The sequence below is a fragment of the Dryas octopetala genome, chromosome 3 (assembly GCF_963921425.1).
Source record: "Dryas octopetala chromosome 3, drDryOcto1.1, whole genome shotgun sequence".
Lineage (NCBI taxonomy): Eukaryota > Viridiplantae > Streptophyta > Magnoliopsida > Rosales > Rosaceae > Dryas > Dryas octopetala.
In genome coordinates, this window is record NC_141368.1 from 4,724,415 (window position 1) to 4,739,708 (window position 15,294).

At 39.0% G+C, this 15,294-nt stretch overlaps 4 protein-coding genes across 6 annotated transcripts; 1 reads left to right on the top strand and 3 right to left on the bottom strand.

The window, feature by feature from the left end:
* Positions 1–10: 10 nt before the first annotated feature.
* Positions 11–2,726, bottom strand: LOC147289899 (sedoheptulose-1,7-bisphosphatase, chloroplastic-like). The gene is made up of 8 exons (XM_086236411.1): positions 2,487–2,726; positions 2,050–2,172; positions 1,758–1,943; positions 1,515–1,596; positions 1,183–1,404; positions 871–971; positions 677–748; positions 11–577 (listed from the first exon to the last, which is right to left on the bottom strand). Exons 1-8 carry the CDS (start codon positions 2,598–2,600, stop codon positions 296–298), a joined length of 1,182 nt encoding a protein of 393 aa, XP_086092537.1. The 5' UTR covers positions 2,601–2,726; the 3' UTR covers positions 11–295.
* A 1,783-nt stretch (positions 2,727–4,509) lies between these two features.
* Positions 4,510–7,363, top strand: LOC147289900 (HAD superfamily, subfamily IIIB acid phosphatase). 3 transcript variants are annotated; one of them, XM_086236412.1, is made up of 5 exons: positions 4,510–4,655; positions 5,235–5,371; positions 5,811–6,258; positions 6,596–6,796; positions 6,984–7,363. In XM_086236412.1, exons 2-5 carry the CDS (start codon positions 5,323–5,325, stop codon positions 7,192–7,194), a joined length of 909 nt encoding a protein of 302 aa, XP_086092538.1. In that variant the 5' UTR covers positions 4,510–4,655; positions 5,235–5,322; the 3' UTR covers positions 7,195–7,363. The 3 variants fall into 3 exon arrangements, with proteins under 3 accessions (XP_086092538.1, XP_086092539.1, XP_086092540.1); XM_086236413.1 differs by lacking the exon at positions 4,510–4,655 and having other exon boundaries at positions 4,724–5,371; XM_086236414.1 differs by lacking the exons at positions 4,510–4,655; positions 5,235–5,371.
* Positions 7,364–7,417: 54 nt separating this feature from the next.
* On the bottom strand, positions 7,418–10,835 carry LOC147289901 (L10-interacting MYB domain-containing protein-like). Its single transcript, XM_086236410.1, has 4 exons — positions 10,798–10,835; positions 8,906–9,245; positions 8,206–8,805; positions 7,418–8,100 (listed from the first exon to the last, which is right to left on the bottom strand). Exons 2-4 carry the CDS (start codon positions 9,224–9,226, stop codon positions 7,669–7,671), a joined length of 1,353 nt encoding a protein of 450 aa, XP_086092536.1. The 5' UTR covers positions 9,227–9,245; positions 10,798–10,835; the 3' UTR covers positions 7,418–7,668.
* A 1,911-nt stretch (positions 10,836–12,746) lies between these two features.
* Positions 12,747–13,916, bottom strand: LOC147289902 (Glycosyl hydrolase superfamily protein). The gene has a single exon (XM_086238573.1). The coding sequence runs from the start codon at positions 13,914–13,916 to the stop codon at positions 12,747–12,749; it is 1,170 nt and encodes a 389-aa protein (XP_086094699.1).
* Between the last annotated feature and the right edge of the window lie 1,378 nt (positions 13,917–15,294).

Consider the following 15,294-nt stretch of genomic DNA (forward strand, 5'->3'; position numbering starts at 1 on the left):
GTTCTATAAATAATTTAGAAACTTCTGTATGCTTTATAAGCACGAACCTACCTGCTATAATACGATGAATAAGGTTCACAATTGCACATATACCTAATACAACTATAAGAAGTAACCCTTTGAAACTGAATATCAACCTGTTTGATTGATCCAGTCACAGACTTTTAACCTTGTAATTCTTGTCCACCATCTTGGAAAATTTTGCACCATTATACAAATTTCTGGTTGAATATCTCTGATTTTCTTTTCCACAGAAAAGAAAATTTGAAAAGGCATGGAAGGCAAACTACATAGCTTAAGCAGCAGCTCCAACAGGCACCCCTGACTTGAGCCTGGATGACCCATATAGAGTCTCTTCAAACCGGATAATCTCATTTTTGGATCCGTAAGCAACTTGAGTTCTATCATCCAGATTATTGATCACCTTGTCTAGCACAGACTGATGACCATCACTACTATAACCTCCAGCTTTCTCAATCAACAACCCCAGTGGAGCTACCTCAAATAACAGCCTAAGCTTGGCTTTAGTAGTTGGAGATATCACATTTGTGAATATCCCTTTTTCTTTTACAAGTATCTGCAGACAAAGAAATCATAAACGTTTTATTTTTTATTTTCTTAAGAGTGCTGAACTCAAAAATTACAGAGAAACTGATTAAGGAAAAGTTGAGAAGACCTGATTCACATCTGGCACCATTCCTCCTGTGTATCTCAATGTGTATTTCTCTTTTACATAGTAGTTGATCAACTGTTGTTCATAAGCAGAAAAAGTTCATAAAAAGTTGATCTGGTTAGAGGTTAAGTTATTGATAAGTATAACACAATTGCAATGTTCTTTGTGCTCAATAGAAAGGGTAGAGGAAAGTAAACCATGTCATAGTCTGGGTTATCAAACGTGGCTCTCAAATTGCCCGGCGAGAATAATTTTCCTTCACCAATCTCTGTGGTCTCTTTGACATGTTGCCACTTTCCTGACCAAGACATCAGTGAGATACTGTTTTAAGGTCAGCAGAATTGAGTACCTCATACTTTGCATGAATTGTTTTTTCTTGGAATAAGAAGGGTTAAAGGTGGACAGCAACAACTTTGACAATGACTCATGAAGAACAAGTTGAGGGTGACTGAATTAGTAACAGAAAACTGTTGCATAAAGAAAATTTGATAATATTGTTACAAACTCACCTTCATCGAGAAGAAGAAATTCGTGGGTTCCAGGGAAGTCCTTAAGAGCAAGAACATATGTAGTTCTAGGACCATAAATTCCCATGGCTGCAGCAACTTGGTCTCTCCCAGTTACCCCAGTTAACTTATCTCCTGGCCACACCCCAAAGATGGTGCCTACAGTGAAGTTTGTGTCAACGATGCTGGAGCCGTCCAGTGGATCAAAAGCAACACTAAATCCACCTGTTCATATTGTAAAAGCCCATTAGGAATAGAGTTAAAACATGCAATTGATTATAAAATATGATCTGTAATTGCATGATAATGAATTAATGATGATGGGACTTGCAGACCTTCAACTGGGCCTCCCATGTCTTGGAGTTCTGGAACCTCTTCAGAACAAGCGTATTTGCAGAAATGCGAGTAACTTAAGGCCTAAGAATGCACCAAATGTAATAGGCATTAATTTCATTGGTGATGCTGAAAATAAACATGTACTCTGATAGATTTGAGAAAGAATTTGACTTCCAAATTTTGATCGGTCACAGTTCAATGATAAGCAGGATCGAAACTTATCACTGGTTGTATGATCTTACCTCGAATAAAAGCTTGTCAGCAAGCATATCCACTGCCAGCTGCTCATCCCCAAAAGAGTTAACGCAGGCTGTTCCTCCACAAGAAGCTGTTCTCACCTTGAAGGAAATGGTTCTTAATGCTTCTCCCATAGACATCATCAACCTGATCAGCCCCTTATCTGGGGTTGCCTTTGTAAGGAACTCTTCCTACAGTCCCAAACTCATGCAAATTAAACCATTTTGTCCCAGAATTTTCAGTTTTCAAAATCTTAGTTATGGTGGAATATTAAAACTGGTTTCTTTTGTAACTCACCAGGCTATCACCAATTGCACATCTGGTGACAAGGGAAGTCTGTTTTGTCTTTGAGACCTTTAGTGATGATGATTTTGGCACTTGTCTTAATGATTCCCCAAAGAGGCTGCTTGATTTTAGGCTCTGCCACAATTAGGAATTAAGCTCCAATAACAACACCATGTGGATCATGTTCAACTCAGAGAAATTAAATTCTAAAGACATATACAGAGGCATGTTTAAGAAGTTCAATCACACCACTGAGCTCTTCTCTTATTTCATTACACATTTTTGAGCACTTGATCTATGTGACCTTGTATATGCATCACTAAGTGAGCTACATGGGTACATAATAATCAACATACAAAGGTGGTGAAAGCCTACTGGTTTCGTGAAATGCATATAGGTGAGGTACATGCATGAAATTAATTAAAGCTAACTCTAATTTTCACACACACCTTGAAGTTGAACGATGCAGAGATGGTTGATGGAGCCACTAGTGCAGTCGAATGCTGTGTCGAAACACCAGGCAGGAATGCCCTCGGCGAGCAGCAAGCTATGCTGATCTCCATGCTTTAAAAATACTCAAAATAATGCAATAGCACTTTCTTCAAAGATTTGGTTGTAATTAATAAGTTGCTTGTGCAATGTTTTCGGTTGTGTCTTGTTGGTTTGGTTGAGAGAAGTTGCTTCAAGTGGGGGAGGTGGGAGACTAGATAAGCAGTAAATAGTGTTTTTCCACGTGGTGGCTGCTGAGTAGACATGAAGACAAAGTGTTCTGTTTTATGAGGTGAGGCTAATTAGGCATGGCTTGCAAATATGTGGCTCTGCTATGCTATGGTCCTTTCAAGACTCGAGATATCAGATATGGTAGAGAGTCGCAGTGTTTGTAAGTTTGTGTTCAACTTGTTGTGCTTACGTGTTTGCCTTTTACTTTGTTTACTTTGTTAGTAGCACATAGTGTACTGTTCACGGGACATTAGTGAACGCAGAATATCCATGGTAGATTAGGAAGGGCGATCGAACCCTTAACCCACTAATTGGCTGTGGCAATGGCAATTTTTCCCTTTGCGGGAATCCGTCTCTAATAGTCAACTAATTAAGGTTATATGCAATCATTTTAAACTTTTAAATAGTTGCGTTGTGACAATCGGTGCCTCTAGTATCATTATATCACTTGAGATCTAAAAAGTTAGAATAATAATTTATGTCTCTAATATTTTTTTTTTTTTAAAATCTAATGTTTAAAGTAAGTGTACTAATTTGTTTGCTATAACTTCAATCTAGGTTCTATCCCTTCCCAACTGAGCCACCTCGCACTCCAAGACAGAGCTAGAGCTCAGGGACAAGATAACTATTTTTTTGGCAGGTCATGGACAAGATTAAGTTATTATACAAATGCTTGTTTGAAACAAAAAAAAAAAAAAAAAGTTCTGATGGGCCTCTATTGGGCCTTTCTTGCTTGATGATCATCGGTTGGGCATTGTTGGGGCCCGTACTCTATTATCACGAGTGAGTAAATGGGCTTCTACAGGATCGATGCATCATCCCCTAATGGCCTAATGTCTACATGGTCATGTGTTGAGCTGTACAGCCTGTATCTAATATTTGATCACGCAAAAAGAAAAATGTAAATTAATTCGGATAATGCTGGTCATTGAATAATTTATAAGAGGAAATATTGCACAAAAATAATCTATACCATTTATTTTGTAGATATGAAAATTGTGTAGGGATTCTTATTCGATAAAGACTGGACATACCAGACAGCTGTCATGCAGTAATGCAACCATATGCATCTCCTTTTATGATGATTATGGTTGGAAGTTGGAACCGAAACCACTGATTAAAGAAAGAATTAATTCATAGTTGGTACTTGGTAGCAACTAGCAACTATCAAATTCTGCTAAATTGGATTACAAGAGATTAAGCATTATGAGTTCAAAATGCTCATACTATTTCTCAGCCTGTTGCTATAGAAAAGGAGAGTGCAATATATTAATCTTCTTTGTGACACTATCAAGAGTATTTGAATATGCATTTCTAAATTTTTCTGCCAACCAAAAAATATAACAATAATGGTAAGAAAACTATATCAGACTTGTGTATCAAATGATGTGTTGTGTTGGTATTCGACTCATTAACAATAAATGAAATTCGGATATATTTAAATAAATGAAACACCAACGAATTATTTAGTAAACGAAATTTAGTACATACATTTGATGCATATAGAAGTACTCAAAGAAAAATGTGTCGAAAGAAAATAATTGCAGACACCCTATAAGTTCTAACTCCAAATGGAGAGAGAAGATGAGAAAATGATTAAAATTAAGATTAAAATATATATATATATTCGACTGTTTCCATACGGTCACGGACCATATCCAAACATTAGGAATTATCGAGGTACAAACAACGAAATGGTCAAAATTGACCTTTTATACAGTGTTTTCTGGACAAAACCACCCTTGTGAAAGACTGAATGACAGAATGAGTGATGAGTCCTGTGAAGTCATTATGATGGTACTTTGTGAAAGGAAGCTTCTTACGAGAAAGAGAGAGCAGGGCAATCCTCTGCCTTGTTCTGTACAACTCCATCTTTCAAATGTATCTCTTACTCTCAGGTATTCTCTCTCTCTCTCTCTCTCTCTCTCTCTCTCTCTCTCTCTCTCTCTGTAGCTTAGTCATTAAAATCATCTGATTTGACTGTAATTGTTGAAAAGATGATTGTCAGCTTGTATAATTGTCTTATTGGTTTCATGGATGACTTTCTGGGGTTACATTTTTATTATGTACAGAAAATAAAATTGGGTTAGTGCCACCAGTGGCATCTTCTTCAACCATCTGGTAGTTATGCTGTTAAATGATCGGATATCCATAATATGACCACATCGATTTAGCCGTATTAGATGTCTAATCAGTTGAAAATCTTGTTGACCCAACTCATGATCTTATGTATTTGCAATTTTGCATGAAATTGGCCTAAATCAGAAGGTTTAAGATTGCCTAAATCGATGTAGTTTCTTGGGTATGTGGCCTAACTGGAAATGGTTCTTAAGCTCAAGTGGGTGCCTCTGAAATATTATTATTATGGATCAGTGGATTTTCCCAATTCTCTACACGTAGAAAATTAAAATTTGAAAATCTGAGATTTGCTTTTGGTAGCTGTTACCATGGCGTTTGATGTCACTTTGTAATTACAGGAGACCCTTCTATGAACTGGAAGGGACCTGGAGTCCTTTTGCAGACTAATTGAGCTGGTGGGTGCTGCTTGTCTGCTTATGCCCATCAATGGAGCGGGAGTACTCTGCGCGGAGTCTTTCAAGTGGAGAAGGTTCTGGTATGTGATACTATGCTGCAAATTGCAGAGTTTCCAACTTAATTAGGCTGTCCTAAACTTCTAATCATGGTGTGACCATGTGATTGTTATTGCAAAATTATTTTGTTAAGAAATAGTTTCTTTTTCTTTTTCTTTTTAAAAAAATGAAAGGAATGGAAAGAAAGATTCAAGACTGAAGGATAATAGTCCTTTTATCTGTGATCAGAAAGTGGAAAACTAGCATGAATTTGTAGCATCATTATGTTATTTGCTTCAAAATAAACCCTCTTGCTAAATTATGCATATTGCCTTTACACTCTTTACTCTTCTGCTGCATGTTCTGGTATGTCATTGCCTCATTGGCATACCAATGAAAGATTATGTCTTTAGGCCATATAATTAAAAGCATGTTGAGCTCAATTAATCAACTATTGATCTTGTTCCATTTTCTTGGACACAGAGAGGGCAAGCAGTTATGTAATGGAGTCAGGGTTCTACATGTCGTCTTTTGCTACGACAATCTTCATTGCTGCACTTGTAACTATTGGGGTATTATTAATCACTATGCTGATTGCGCTGACTGTAATGTTGCGGTCTTGTCAAAGTAGGAGTCATGGAGTTATTGAGATTCAGAAACCAAGTTATGATTACAATTACTGCCAGATCTTCTCTCTGCATGTGGAACTCAACAACTTTGAAGCAGATCACTTCCCTTCAATATGCAGGGTTGTTGCTCTTCGGTACATTAAAGAAGCTCAATATGCAAGAGATTTAAATTCTACCATGTGGATGGTTCAGAATTATTTCAGTAGTATTACCCCGCTACACGATGGTCTGGATGTGGTGTTGATGGACATAGATGACATTCTTTCTTCAAATACCCAGAATTTGAATTTGTTAGTGCACCGGTAATTTTCCTTTCATCCTTTAAGCATCAGTTCTTATATAATTTTCCCTCTTCATGTTAAAGTTATCATTCTAGACCTCTGAACACAAGATTACATGTCCTTGTGCGCAAGTCCTGTTTTGGTAGAATATGTTGGGATATATAGAATATTGGATGAATTCTAGGAAGACAATTGGAGATGTTTAACCTCCCTGGACTTGACTACCAGTTCAGATATTTCATGTTATCCCTTTTCTGAAATCTAATCTTGGGTTTATTGTGTATACTTATTATTTGGTGTATTTTGAATTAGTATTGTAATGTACCACTTAATTATAAAGAATCGTCTTTTTGCACAGATATGATCAATATGGTTATAGCGAATGTATCGCAGAGGCAAATCATCTGAAGCACATGCTTATTCTGAGAATATACATGAAACTTCATGCTAGTGGATGGCCTTTGATTTTGTTATCAAGAAAGCCAGAGACACAACGGAATGCGTCCGTAGAGTATCTTGTATCTGCAGGATATAGAGCTTGGTCTTCATTAATTATGAGGTATTGTTACTATGTACATCCCTTTCTTTCTTTTAGTCCTTTAGATAAAATTACTTACTGAGAAGCTTCAGATTCCTTGGAATTATGAATTTTCAAGTCTAAAACATTACCTTGTGTCATTAATGATATAAATGAAGATATTGTATTCAGTAGTTTATGTCAATTACTTGATTGATATGGTTTGCAGATCAGAAGATGAATTGCATATGGATAGCTGTGACTACTTCTCTAAACGAAGGGCTGCTTTGCAGAGACTAGGCTTCCGCATAATAGGCACTATAAGCAGTCACATGGATGCTCTAAGAGGCCCATTTTTAGGAAAGCGTATTTTCAAGCTTCCAAACCCAATATATTACAAGTTTGAACATCATATTGAGGATACAGATACACCAAAATAGATCTTATTCCAAGTTGGCACAATTGATATGTTGTACCATCCATTCTTCAGGAGATTTCAATTCTGAAATCCATGCAGCCATGCAAATAGTATTGGTTATGCTTTGGGTATTTTGTTGTAAAGAAATGTCAATATTTGTATTGTTATAATTATTGTAACCATTCTTCGTATGTCTTTTTTTTTTTTTAATAGTTTCACTCTTTATAAATTGCATATTATTTTTATTTCTTATTTTCTTTTCTGAGAACATTACTTCACAAGTTCACATGAGAAAACCAAGTGCTCCTCCACTTTCCAACAGAAAACATTGAACTGCTAAAAAAATGACTGAAATAAGCGATTGAAAACTTGGATATCGGATATCGACGTATAAAGGTTTCCAAAGCTCTGCCAAAGACTTAAAATAATGCTACTTGCAAGACCTACCTAATAGCTGTACCAAAGAACAAGAGAAATCCAAAAGATAACAAGCATCCTATAACAGGGGCGGACCAACTGATTGCAGCCGCTGCAACCATGCAATCCTTACACTGGGCTTTTTCAGTTGAAGAAAAATTTCCCTATATTCCTTTTTCAGGAATACATCTAATGCAAACAGATAGAGATCGCTTCCTTGTTCTACTTCCTCCATGGCATCAAGACAGTTAATGCACTCCCCAATACTATAAGTGACCTTGCCTTGTGGAAAGGCAACTGTTACAGCATCAAGATGCTCAATGTTCCCTTCTCGGTTCGCAATGTCTGCTTCTTCTATATGCAAAACAGATGCACTCGAATTATCGGCGTACTTCCTATGCCTAGCAGGAGGTTCTGTCTCCCCAGTAACTGCTGTTCCATCAAATATGGTTTCCAGCTTGTCAGTGGATTGAGGTTCCTTAAAGCGGAACGGTGCAGCTTCCGGGTTTGTCTGTAAAAAAAGAATACCAACATGCTTTACCAACCAGATGTCATTAAGAAGTTCCCTAGTTTTCAATTATACAGATATGTAGGTATCGTCAGTTGTATACCATACCTCTAAGTAGTTGGTCCAATCTTCTTCATTTGCTCCAAATCGTTTGGTGTTTGGATCCCAACCCATACTGCTTGTACCTATTAGCTTACACCAGACTTTCCACTGTTCCTTAGTGATATCCCAATGATTCTTCAACTGTAACCTATTATAAGTAAGGCCAGTTTTTTGTTGAAAGGATTCAACAATAGTCTTCCAACCGTCCTTGGTAAAATGTGTCCCAGGTTTATTCCCCTTTAATGTCTCTTCTAGACATAGATCAAGAAATACTCTGTGAATTGCAGGTGTCCAAACAGCCTTTGCCTTTGTATGGGATGAGCTAGATATACTCTGTTCACTTGCAGTTGTTCTACGGTGTTTAGACTGAACCATTTCAGCACTCCGTAATGGAATAGCATCAAAAAGATGCTCGTCTTCCCCCTCCACAGTCTCTAACTCTTGTTCTTCTGAGTGCAAAAGGGAGGCGTCCCAGCTATTATTTTGCCTCTTACGAGAACTAGAAATTTCCATGCCTTGAGAATCTATAGTTCCAGCAAAAATAAGTTCCAATTTGTCTGGGAACGGGAGTTCTTTACACTGAAATTGTGCAGCTTCTGGGTTTACCTGTTACAAAGCACTTGCTATTACTAATCCAGATTCAAGAACCTTACTAGAATCTTTCTGCAACTGTACAGCATTAGCTACTGTGAGTCAGTTAGCATACCTGTATATAGTTAGCCCAATCTTCTATGCTGGCACCAAATTTGTTGGTTCTTTGATCCCATTTCATACTACCTTCAGCAATTAGCTTAACCCAGACCTTCCACTGTTTCTTGGTGAAATCCCAATGATTCTTCATTTGTTTCTTAGTATACCTTACACCAGTCTTTTCGTAGAATGATTCAATAAGATTCCTCCAACCCTCCTTAGTAAAATGTGTCTCTGGCTTATTCCCTTTAGATATCTCTTCTAGACAAAGATCAAAAAATATTTGGCGGTGCCCAGGCGACCAAGTGGCTTTTGGGGTTGATGAGCTAAACATCATTTACTCAATTCCAATTGTTCTGCCATTTTTTAAGAATGCAAGGTTAGTTCATTATAGTTAAAAGACTGTGTGTACAGCCTTGTTATGTAGGGAGACACAAAAGGCTTAAAGGCAGTGGGAAGGCAGTTTTGCAGACATTGCATACAGTTTGAATAACAGATAAAGAAAAAAAGACAAATAAATTCACAGTTCAAAACATGAAGTGTAGACTTCTTATTCAAAAAAATAAAAAAGTGTATTTAAGATGAAGAAGTACTTTGTAAAATTGGGAAATATTTTTTAAAGTAATTAAGAAGATAAACAAGAAATGTATCTTGCAAGGCAGTTGGAGACCTTTTTACCTTCCTGTTAAGACAGATAAGAACCTAAAAAGCTGTCAACACCAAAGCATCATTGTAAGAGGGATATAAAACAAATGCAAAAGCCTATGAATTTCTTTCAAGTTATTTTGTAGTCCAACAAAAGAGATAGCAACCTTTTTCCAATAAGTGCTAGTTATTTGTTGAACAAAGTGAAAAGTTATAATAATCTTTAGATGTATAGTTGCAAGGATATGTCCCAGTACCCAAATCGATTAGTGTTGGAAATCGAATGAAGAAATAACATTAAAAACAAAAAGAAACAAAGGAACAAAATTTAGAATTAAGAATTATTTAGACCAAGAAAAATTACAGGTATCCACACAAACAACTGTTTATGTTCTCCCAACTGGGGCTCAACATACAGTACAAAACCTTCTTAACTCAATAATAGTATAGCCAACTTTACAGTTGATTTTTTTTATTGATAACAACTCATTTAGTGGATATATTTGTACCGTTTCCCAGCAACCAAACAGAGGTATAAAGATTAAAGGGTTAAATACAAAAATGGTCCACGAACTTTACAGTGAATCTCAATTTGGTCCACTATCTATAAAAAGTGTCAATTTGGTCTACGAACTTTGTAAGTTGTATCAAAGCAGTACAAACGTTAACTTCCATCGAAAAATTTAACGAAAACTGGTCATGTGCACAACAAGTGACCACATTTTCAGAGGCATTTTCGTCCGTTCATCACATTTTCATGTGACCAATTTCGTTAATTTTCTGATAAAAGTTAGCGTTTGTACTGGTTTGGTACAACTTGGAAAGTTTGTGGACCAAATTGACACTTTTTATAGTTAGTGGATTAAATTGAGACTCATTGTAAAGTTTGTGGACCATTTTTGTATTTAACCCAGGATTAAAAGAGAGAATGTACCTCCTAGCTACAGCCAATTAAATTAATGACCCAAATTTCTAATTGCACATTGCATAGATACTTCATACTACATGAAAGTCCAAAAATGTAATAAGCAGAAAACCCAGATGCAATCAAACAAGAACGCCCATTTGAGGCACAGGGCTTACACGAAAGCAGAAGCTCAGAAGGGACTTTTGGGGCTCTCCAAGTCATAAAATTTACTAAAAATTCTCAACTTTACGTACATGCATATATACTCAAATCGCGTGTGAACTACCATAGAATTCAGCGATATAAATTGGATTAATAAAAATGCGATTAAATTGAAAAAGAGAGATATCCCATACCTGCGATTATAAAGGGCCGCAATTGTACTTTGCAGTTGTTTGTATACGCAATAATCTTTGGGAAGAAGATGAACGCAGAGAGTCTCAAGTGTTTGTGAAACTTGAAAAGGATGGCCCACCCGCTGGACTATCTTTTGTTCTTTGGGCTTTACAATAGGCGCAAACCCAAGGACATGGGCCACATGCCCGAACAATTTTCACAATAAGCCCACCATTCCCATATATTGACAGCTTTCTTCTCTTTTTTTTTTTTTTGTTTGGTCTGATTTCTTCTTTTCATTATTACTTGATTTGGATTGGCTCATGGACTCATGGGTGTCGATTTACGAATATTTCTTTTAATTTTCACCAAATATTTATTTTATTTTAATTGATGGCACTGTCCAAATCGAAAAATTCATAAAAATTATTGATGGATCCACTTGCTACTTGTAACAGTAAAAATATTATCCCTACCCCAAAAAGCTATTGCATGCACATTTTTTCTTGTAACCAATTGGTCATGTATACTAAACCCTTGAAGCTAATATGACGCCATCCATGTTAAACAAAGTAACTTCAACTTTTGTTGCATTCTTTAACACTGTAATTGGTTTTGCTACATTCCTATAGTTTCAAATCTTGCATGTCAGTTGGTATGGTCACCATTTGTAATGCATACATTTTTTGTGACCTTTTCTATGGACCCCAAGTACCCAAAACCCTCACCTTTGAAACCCAAAGACTGCTTAGCTTAACCTTGCATTCGAATAAAAATGCTTGGAATTTTTAATGTTTTGCATGCTGTCACTGAAAAGCCAAAACTAGACAAAGTAAGATACTGGCTAATACTAACCAGTGTTTGAAAAGAAAATGCTAGTACGTGGCATACATACACAAAGGGTTGATGTGTGTTTTTCATGTTTCATCACCAATTGTAAACTCAGAGAAAAGTACTATTGGAAAGTGGAAACCTGTAAATTATCAAACCCATAATGCTATCATATTAACTTCTACAAACTCTGTTTGGGTGCTTGTATTTTCTTGAGGACATGTCCTTCAGTGCTTAGTGCTTGCTCTAGTCAATGGTGTCTTGGGGTTCAATTGGAAACTACATTAACCATTGATAAGGACAAAAGAAAAAGGCACCAAATTTTTATATGGTCTGTATATATCTCCTGCAATAGCTTGTTACGTTGACTAATAGTACAAACTACAAAGTGCATGAGGGATCTTACAAGCATAGGCATTCCAATAGCTGGTTCAATTTGTCCTATAGAATATAAGACACCTAAATAGGCAAAATAGCAAATTAAGCCAAAATTAAGGGATGAACTCAATCACCACTGCATTATGTCCAAGACTATTTACCAAGTTTTGTCAGGGTTGTGAATAAGAGCAAGACTCAAGATCAACTAAAACATGAAACTTGTCATAACTAATTGGCACGCATTGCAACTCCCCAATTGAGCTTTGCAACCAAGCAAGATATGCCAACTTTCAATTTTGAGCTTAACAATTAGACCATACAGATAGACAGTAAGTGAAAGCAATAATAGTAAACCATAAACCATGAATTTTCACATTAATTCCTCTACAAAACATACTGAAATGTCTTTATAGAACTTAATGTAGTTGAATCACCTTAAGCAGAAGTAGTTCTATTGACTACAGCACCAAGACTATTTCCTATACAAAATGCCCCTAAGTACTGAGACACAATGCTCCTAGTTACAGAGCAAAATGGTACCATCCATACCCAAAAAAAACAAAAAAATCAAAGCAAAGCAGCAAACCAAATTGAAACAACAAAGCTCCAACAGTCAACACCATCTCCAAAATCACAAACAACACTTTCTCCATAAACCCATGTGACAGAGGAGCCTCAAATGTAGGTCAACACCTCCCAGAATCAAAAACTGAGCTAATTAACAATGAATTGAAACCGAACCCAAATCACAGTCCAGACTCTAGAGCAGAGAAAAAGCAACATTACCACGCAAGAGAGCAAAGACCAAGAATTGCCCAACTGCCATCTTCAAGAAACCTCTGCTCCCCCAAACTCGGCTATCGGACCCAGAGAACTCAATCTTGTACTTCTTGGTCATATTTGGGTAGAGTAACCCCCAATCGCGTCCATGTCTGACTTGCTTATCGATCAGCTCGTAGAGGTAAACCTCAGCCACTCCTTCTTTTCTCAGCGGCGTGCCTCTTCCCGATTTCAGATGGTTCAGCAAACCCTTGATGAACATTTCCGCGTAAACCGGATTCGCGTCGAGGTCGTTCGGTTCGGTGCTGGAGCTGGGCCACCCGGTCTCGGTGACGATGACCGGAATGTCCTGATTTCCGGCGACGGCCATGGCGGAGATGACGGCGTCGACCATCATGTCGAAGAGGTTCCGGTAGCGAACTCCGGTGGTCAAGTCGTCGCGGAAGCTGAAGGGGTGGTCCTGAAACAGAGAAAAGCCGATTGGGATCTCGCTGCGGAGGCGGTAGAGATTGTAGGGGTAGAGGTTGATGAGGAACGAGGAGTTGGTGTCGCAGAGGAACTGGAGCAAGGGTCTGATCACGGTTTCCGAGGCCGGTTCTTGGAACTGGGCGGCGGAGGGCGGAAACGGCGTCGTGACGACGTTGATGAAGGAGAAGGTGGTGGAGACGGAGATCTTGCGAATCCCGAGGTCGAGGAGTGCCAAGTGGAGGTTTCGGATGGCGGGGAGGAGAAAGTTGGCTAACTCCGGGGAAGCTTCTAGAAGGTCATCGCCGACGGAGATGGTGGAGATCTTGGTGCGGGGATAGAAGGGGACGACGTGGACGTAGAGCCAGCGGAGGGCGTTGGAGCGGTTGGCGGCGAGGGGTGGGACCAGCTGGTTCGGGATGGTCAGGAGGAGGGTGGCATTGGAGTAGAGGAAGGCGCGGACCAGGGTGGGCTCCGAGACATCCAGGCGGAGGGAGGCGAGGCCGAGGGCGGAGACGGTGGAGGCCACGCGCTCCGGGGTGGGTGGGGTGGCGTAGGTGGCGGCGGTGTTGGCGGAGTATGTGGCGCCGATGGTGGTGGCGGTGGAAAGCGAGGTGCTTCCGGGAAGGAGGGAGAGGGTGAAGAGGAGGAGGCCGGCGAGGGAGAGCAAGAAGTGGGACGACATGGCGTGGCGTTTTGGGAATTTTTGGAGGGAGTTTCTTGATTTCTTGGTGGGGATTTCAAAATGAGAGAAGACGTAGAGACTACTCAGACTAGAGTGATGTGGAGGAGATGGGTATTAGTTAGTTAAGCTGTTGAGAGGAGGAGTTTTGGCGCGCGGGAAGAGTGTGCGTACTGCGCACTCGGTGTTGGTTAGTTGAGAGGAGGCTGTTTGGTCTACTTGGGGTGACGGATTTTATCGTGTGCGGTGAACTGTATGGTTTGGTTGCATATGAGATCAATGCTCAACTTGCTTGCATTCGGCCCAGTATCCGTATCAGGCCCACTAGACCTGTTTGCTCTTCACGTTTTCCCTCCCCTTTTCTCTTTTCAATTTTTTTACTATTATTACAATTACAATCCACTCCCAACAAATCTAACTGGACCAATGACTGCGTGTCACTTCTGTTGGAAGCTCATTACTCCAATAATATTGATTCTAGGGTTAATTACAATTTAGTACCTCAACTTTACCTCCTATTTCAAGTTAGTACCTCAAGTTTAAAAAGTTTCAATTTCATACATCAACTTCCATTTTGTCACAATTTCATACCTCCGTTACTACTACCGTTAGGAAGTCCGTTATCCGCCTACGTGGCGCTGACGTGGCGCACGCTGACCCAATCACTAAGTGTTGACTTGATTTTTAATAATTTCCATGTGGCAGAATAATAATAAAAAAAGAATAAAATATTTAAAAATTAATTAAAATATAAAAAATTGAATTAAAAAACAACCCCCATTTTTTTTGGTCAAAAACACAACCCCCATCCCCTCCCCCCAGCCCGACCCACCCCTCCCCCTCCCCCTCCCTGCAACCCATCCCCTCCCCTCCCCTCCCCTCCCCTCCCCTCCCCGCAACCCAACCCCTCCCCTGCAACCCATCCCCTCCCCTCCCCTCCCCTCCCCTCCCCTCCCCTCCCTGCAACCCATCCCCTCCCCTCCCCTCCCCTCCCCTCCCCTCCCCGCAACCCAACCCCTCCCCTGCAACCCATCCCCTCCCCACAACCCAGCCCCTCCCCCTCTGTGCTTCCAAGCTTCCAAATTGGCAGTACACCCAAACAATTCAAACCCATCAAAATTCATCCAACAAAAATAACAATTTTTGATAAAAGATAAAAAAATTACATTAAATTGAAGAAACCCCTCAAAAAATGAAGAAAAAGACATAAATGGGCAAAAATGATAAGAGAATGGTTTTGGGGTTGATCTTGGTTACCGATGCAGTGTTCTTCGTTTTATTCAAGATCTAGATCATGGGGTTTTTCCATTTTATTTTGGGTTGCTGGGCGAGATGGGTATTTTTTTTTTTTTTTCTCAATTTCTGCTGGATGATGCTGGAC

What these genes read in the sequence shown, in the direction of transcription:
- LOC147289899 (XM_086236411.1), bottom strand. Translation starts at nt 2,600, where the DNA reads ATGGAGATCAGCATAGCTTGCTGCTCGCCGAGGGCATTCCTGCCTGGT. An exon ending in CTGCATCGTTCAACTTCAAG is followed by an intron (nt 2,173 to 2,486) that starts GTGTGTGTGAAA and finishes TAATTGTGGCAG; the next exon opens with AGCCTAAAATCAAGCAGCCT. An exon ending in ATAACCCAGACTATGACATG is followed by an intron (nt 749 to 870) that starts GTTTACTTTCCT and finishes TATGAACAACAG; the next exon opens with TTGATCAACTACTATGTAAA.
- LOC147289900 (XM_086236412.1), top strand. Translation starts at nt 5,323, where the DNA reads ATGGAGCGGGAGTACTCTGCGCGGAGTCTTTCAAGTGGAGAAGGTTCT. An exon ending in TTCAAGTGGAGAAGGTTCTG is followed by an intron (nt 5,372 to 5,810) that starts GTATGTGATACT and finishes TCTTGGACACAG; the next exon opens with AGAGGGCAAGCAGTTATGTA. An exon ending in TGGTCTTCATTAATTATGAG is followed by an intron (nt 6,797 to 6,983) that starts GTATTGTTACTA and finishes TATGGTTTGCAG; the next exon opens with ATCAGAAGATGAATTGCATA.
- LOC147289901 (XM_086236410.1), bottom strand. Translation starts at nt 9,226, where the DNA reads ATGATGTTTAGCTCATCAACCCCAAAAGCCACTTGGTCGCCTGGGCAC. An exon ending in ATTGGGCTAACTATATACAG is followed by an intron (nt 8,806 to 8,905) that starts GTATGCTAACTG and finishes GCTTTGTAACAG; the next exon opens with GTAAACCCAGAAGCTGCACA. An exon ending in ATTGGACCAACTACTTAGAG is followed by an intron (nt 8,101 to 8,205) that starts GTATGGTATACA and finishes CTTTTTTTACAG; the next exon opens with ACAAACCCGGAAGCTGCACC.
- LOC147289902 (XM_086238573.1), bottom strand. Translation starts at nt 13,916, where the DNA reads ATGTCGTCCCACTTCTTGCTCTCCCTCGCCGGCCTCCTCCTCTTCACC.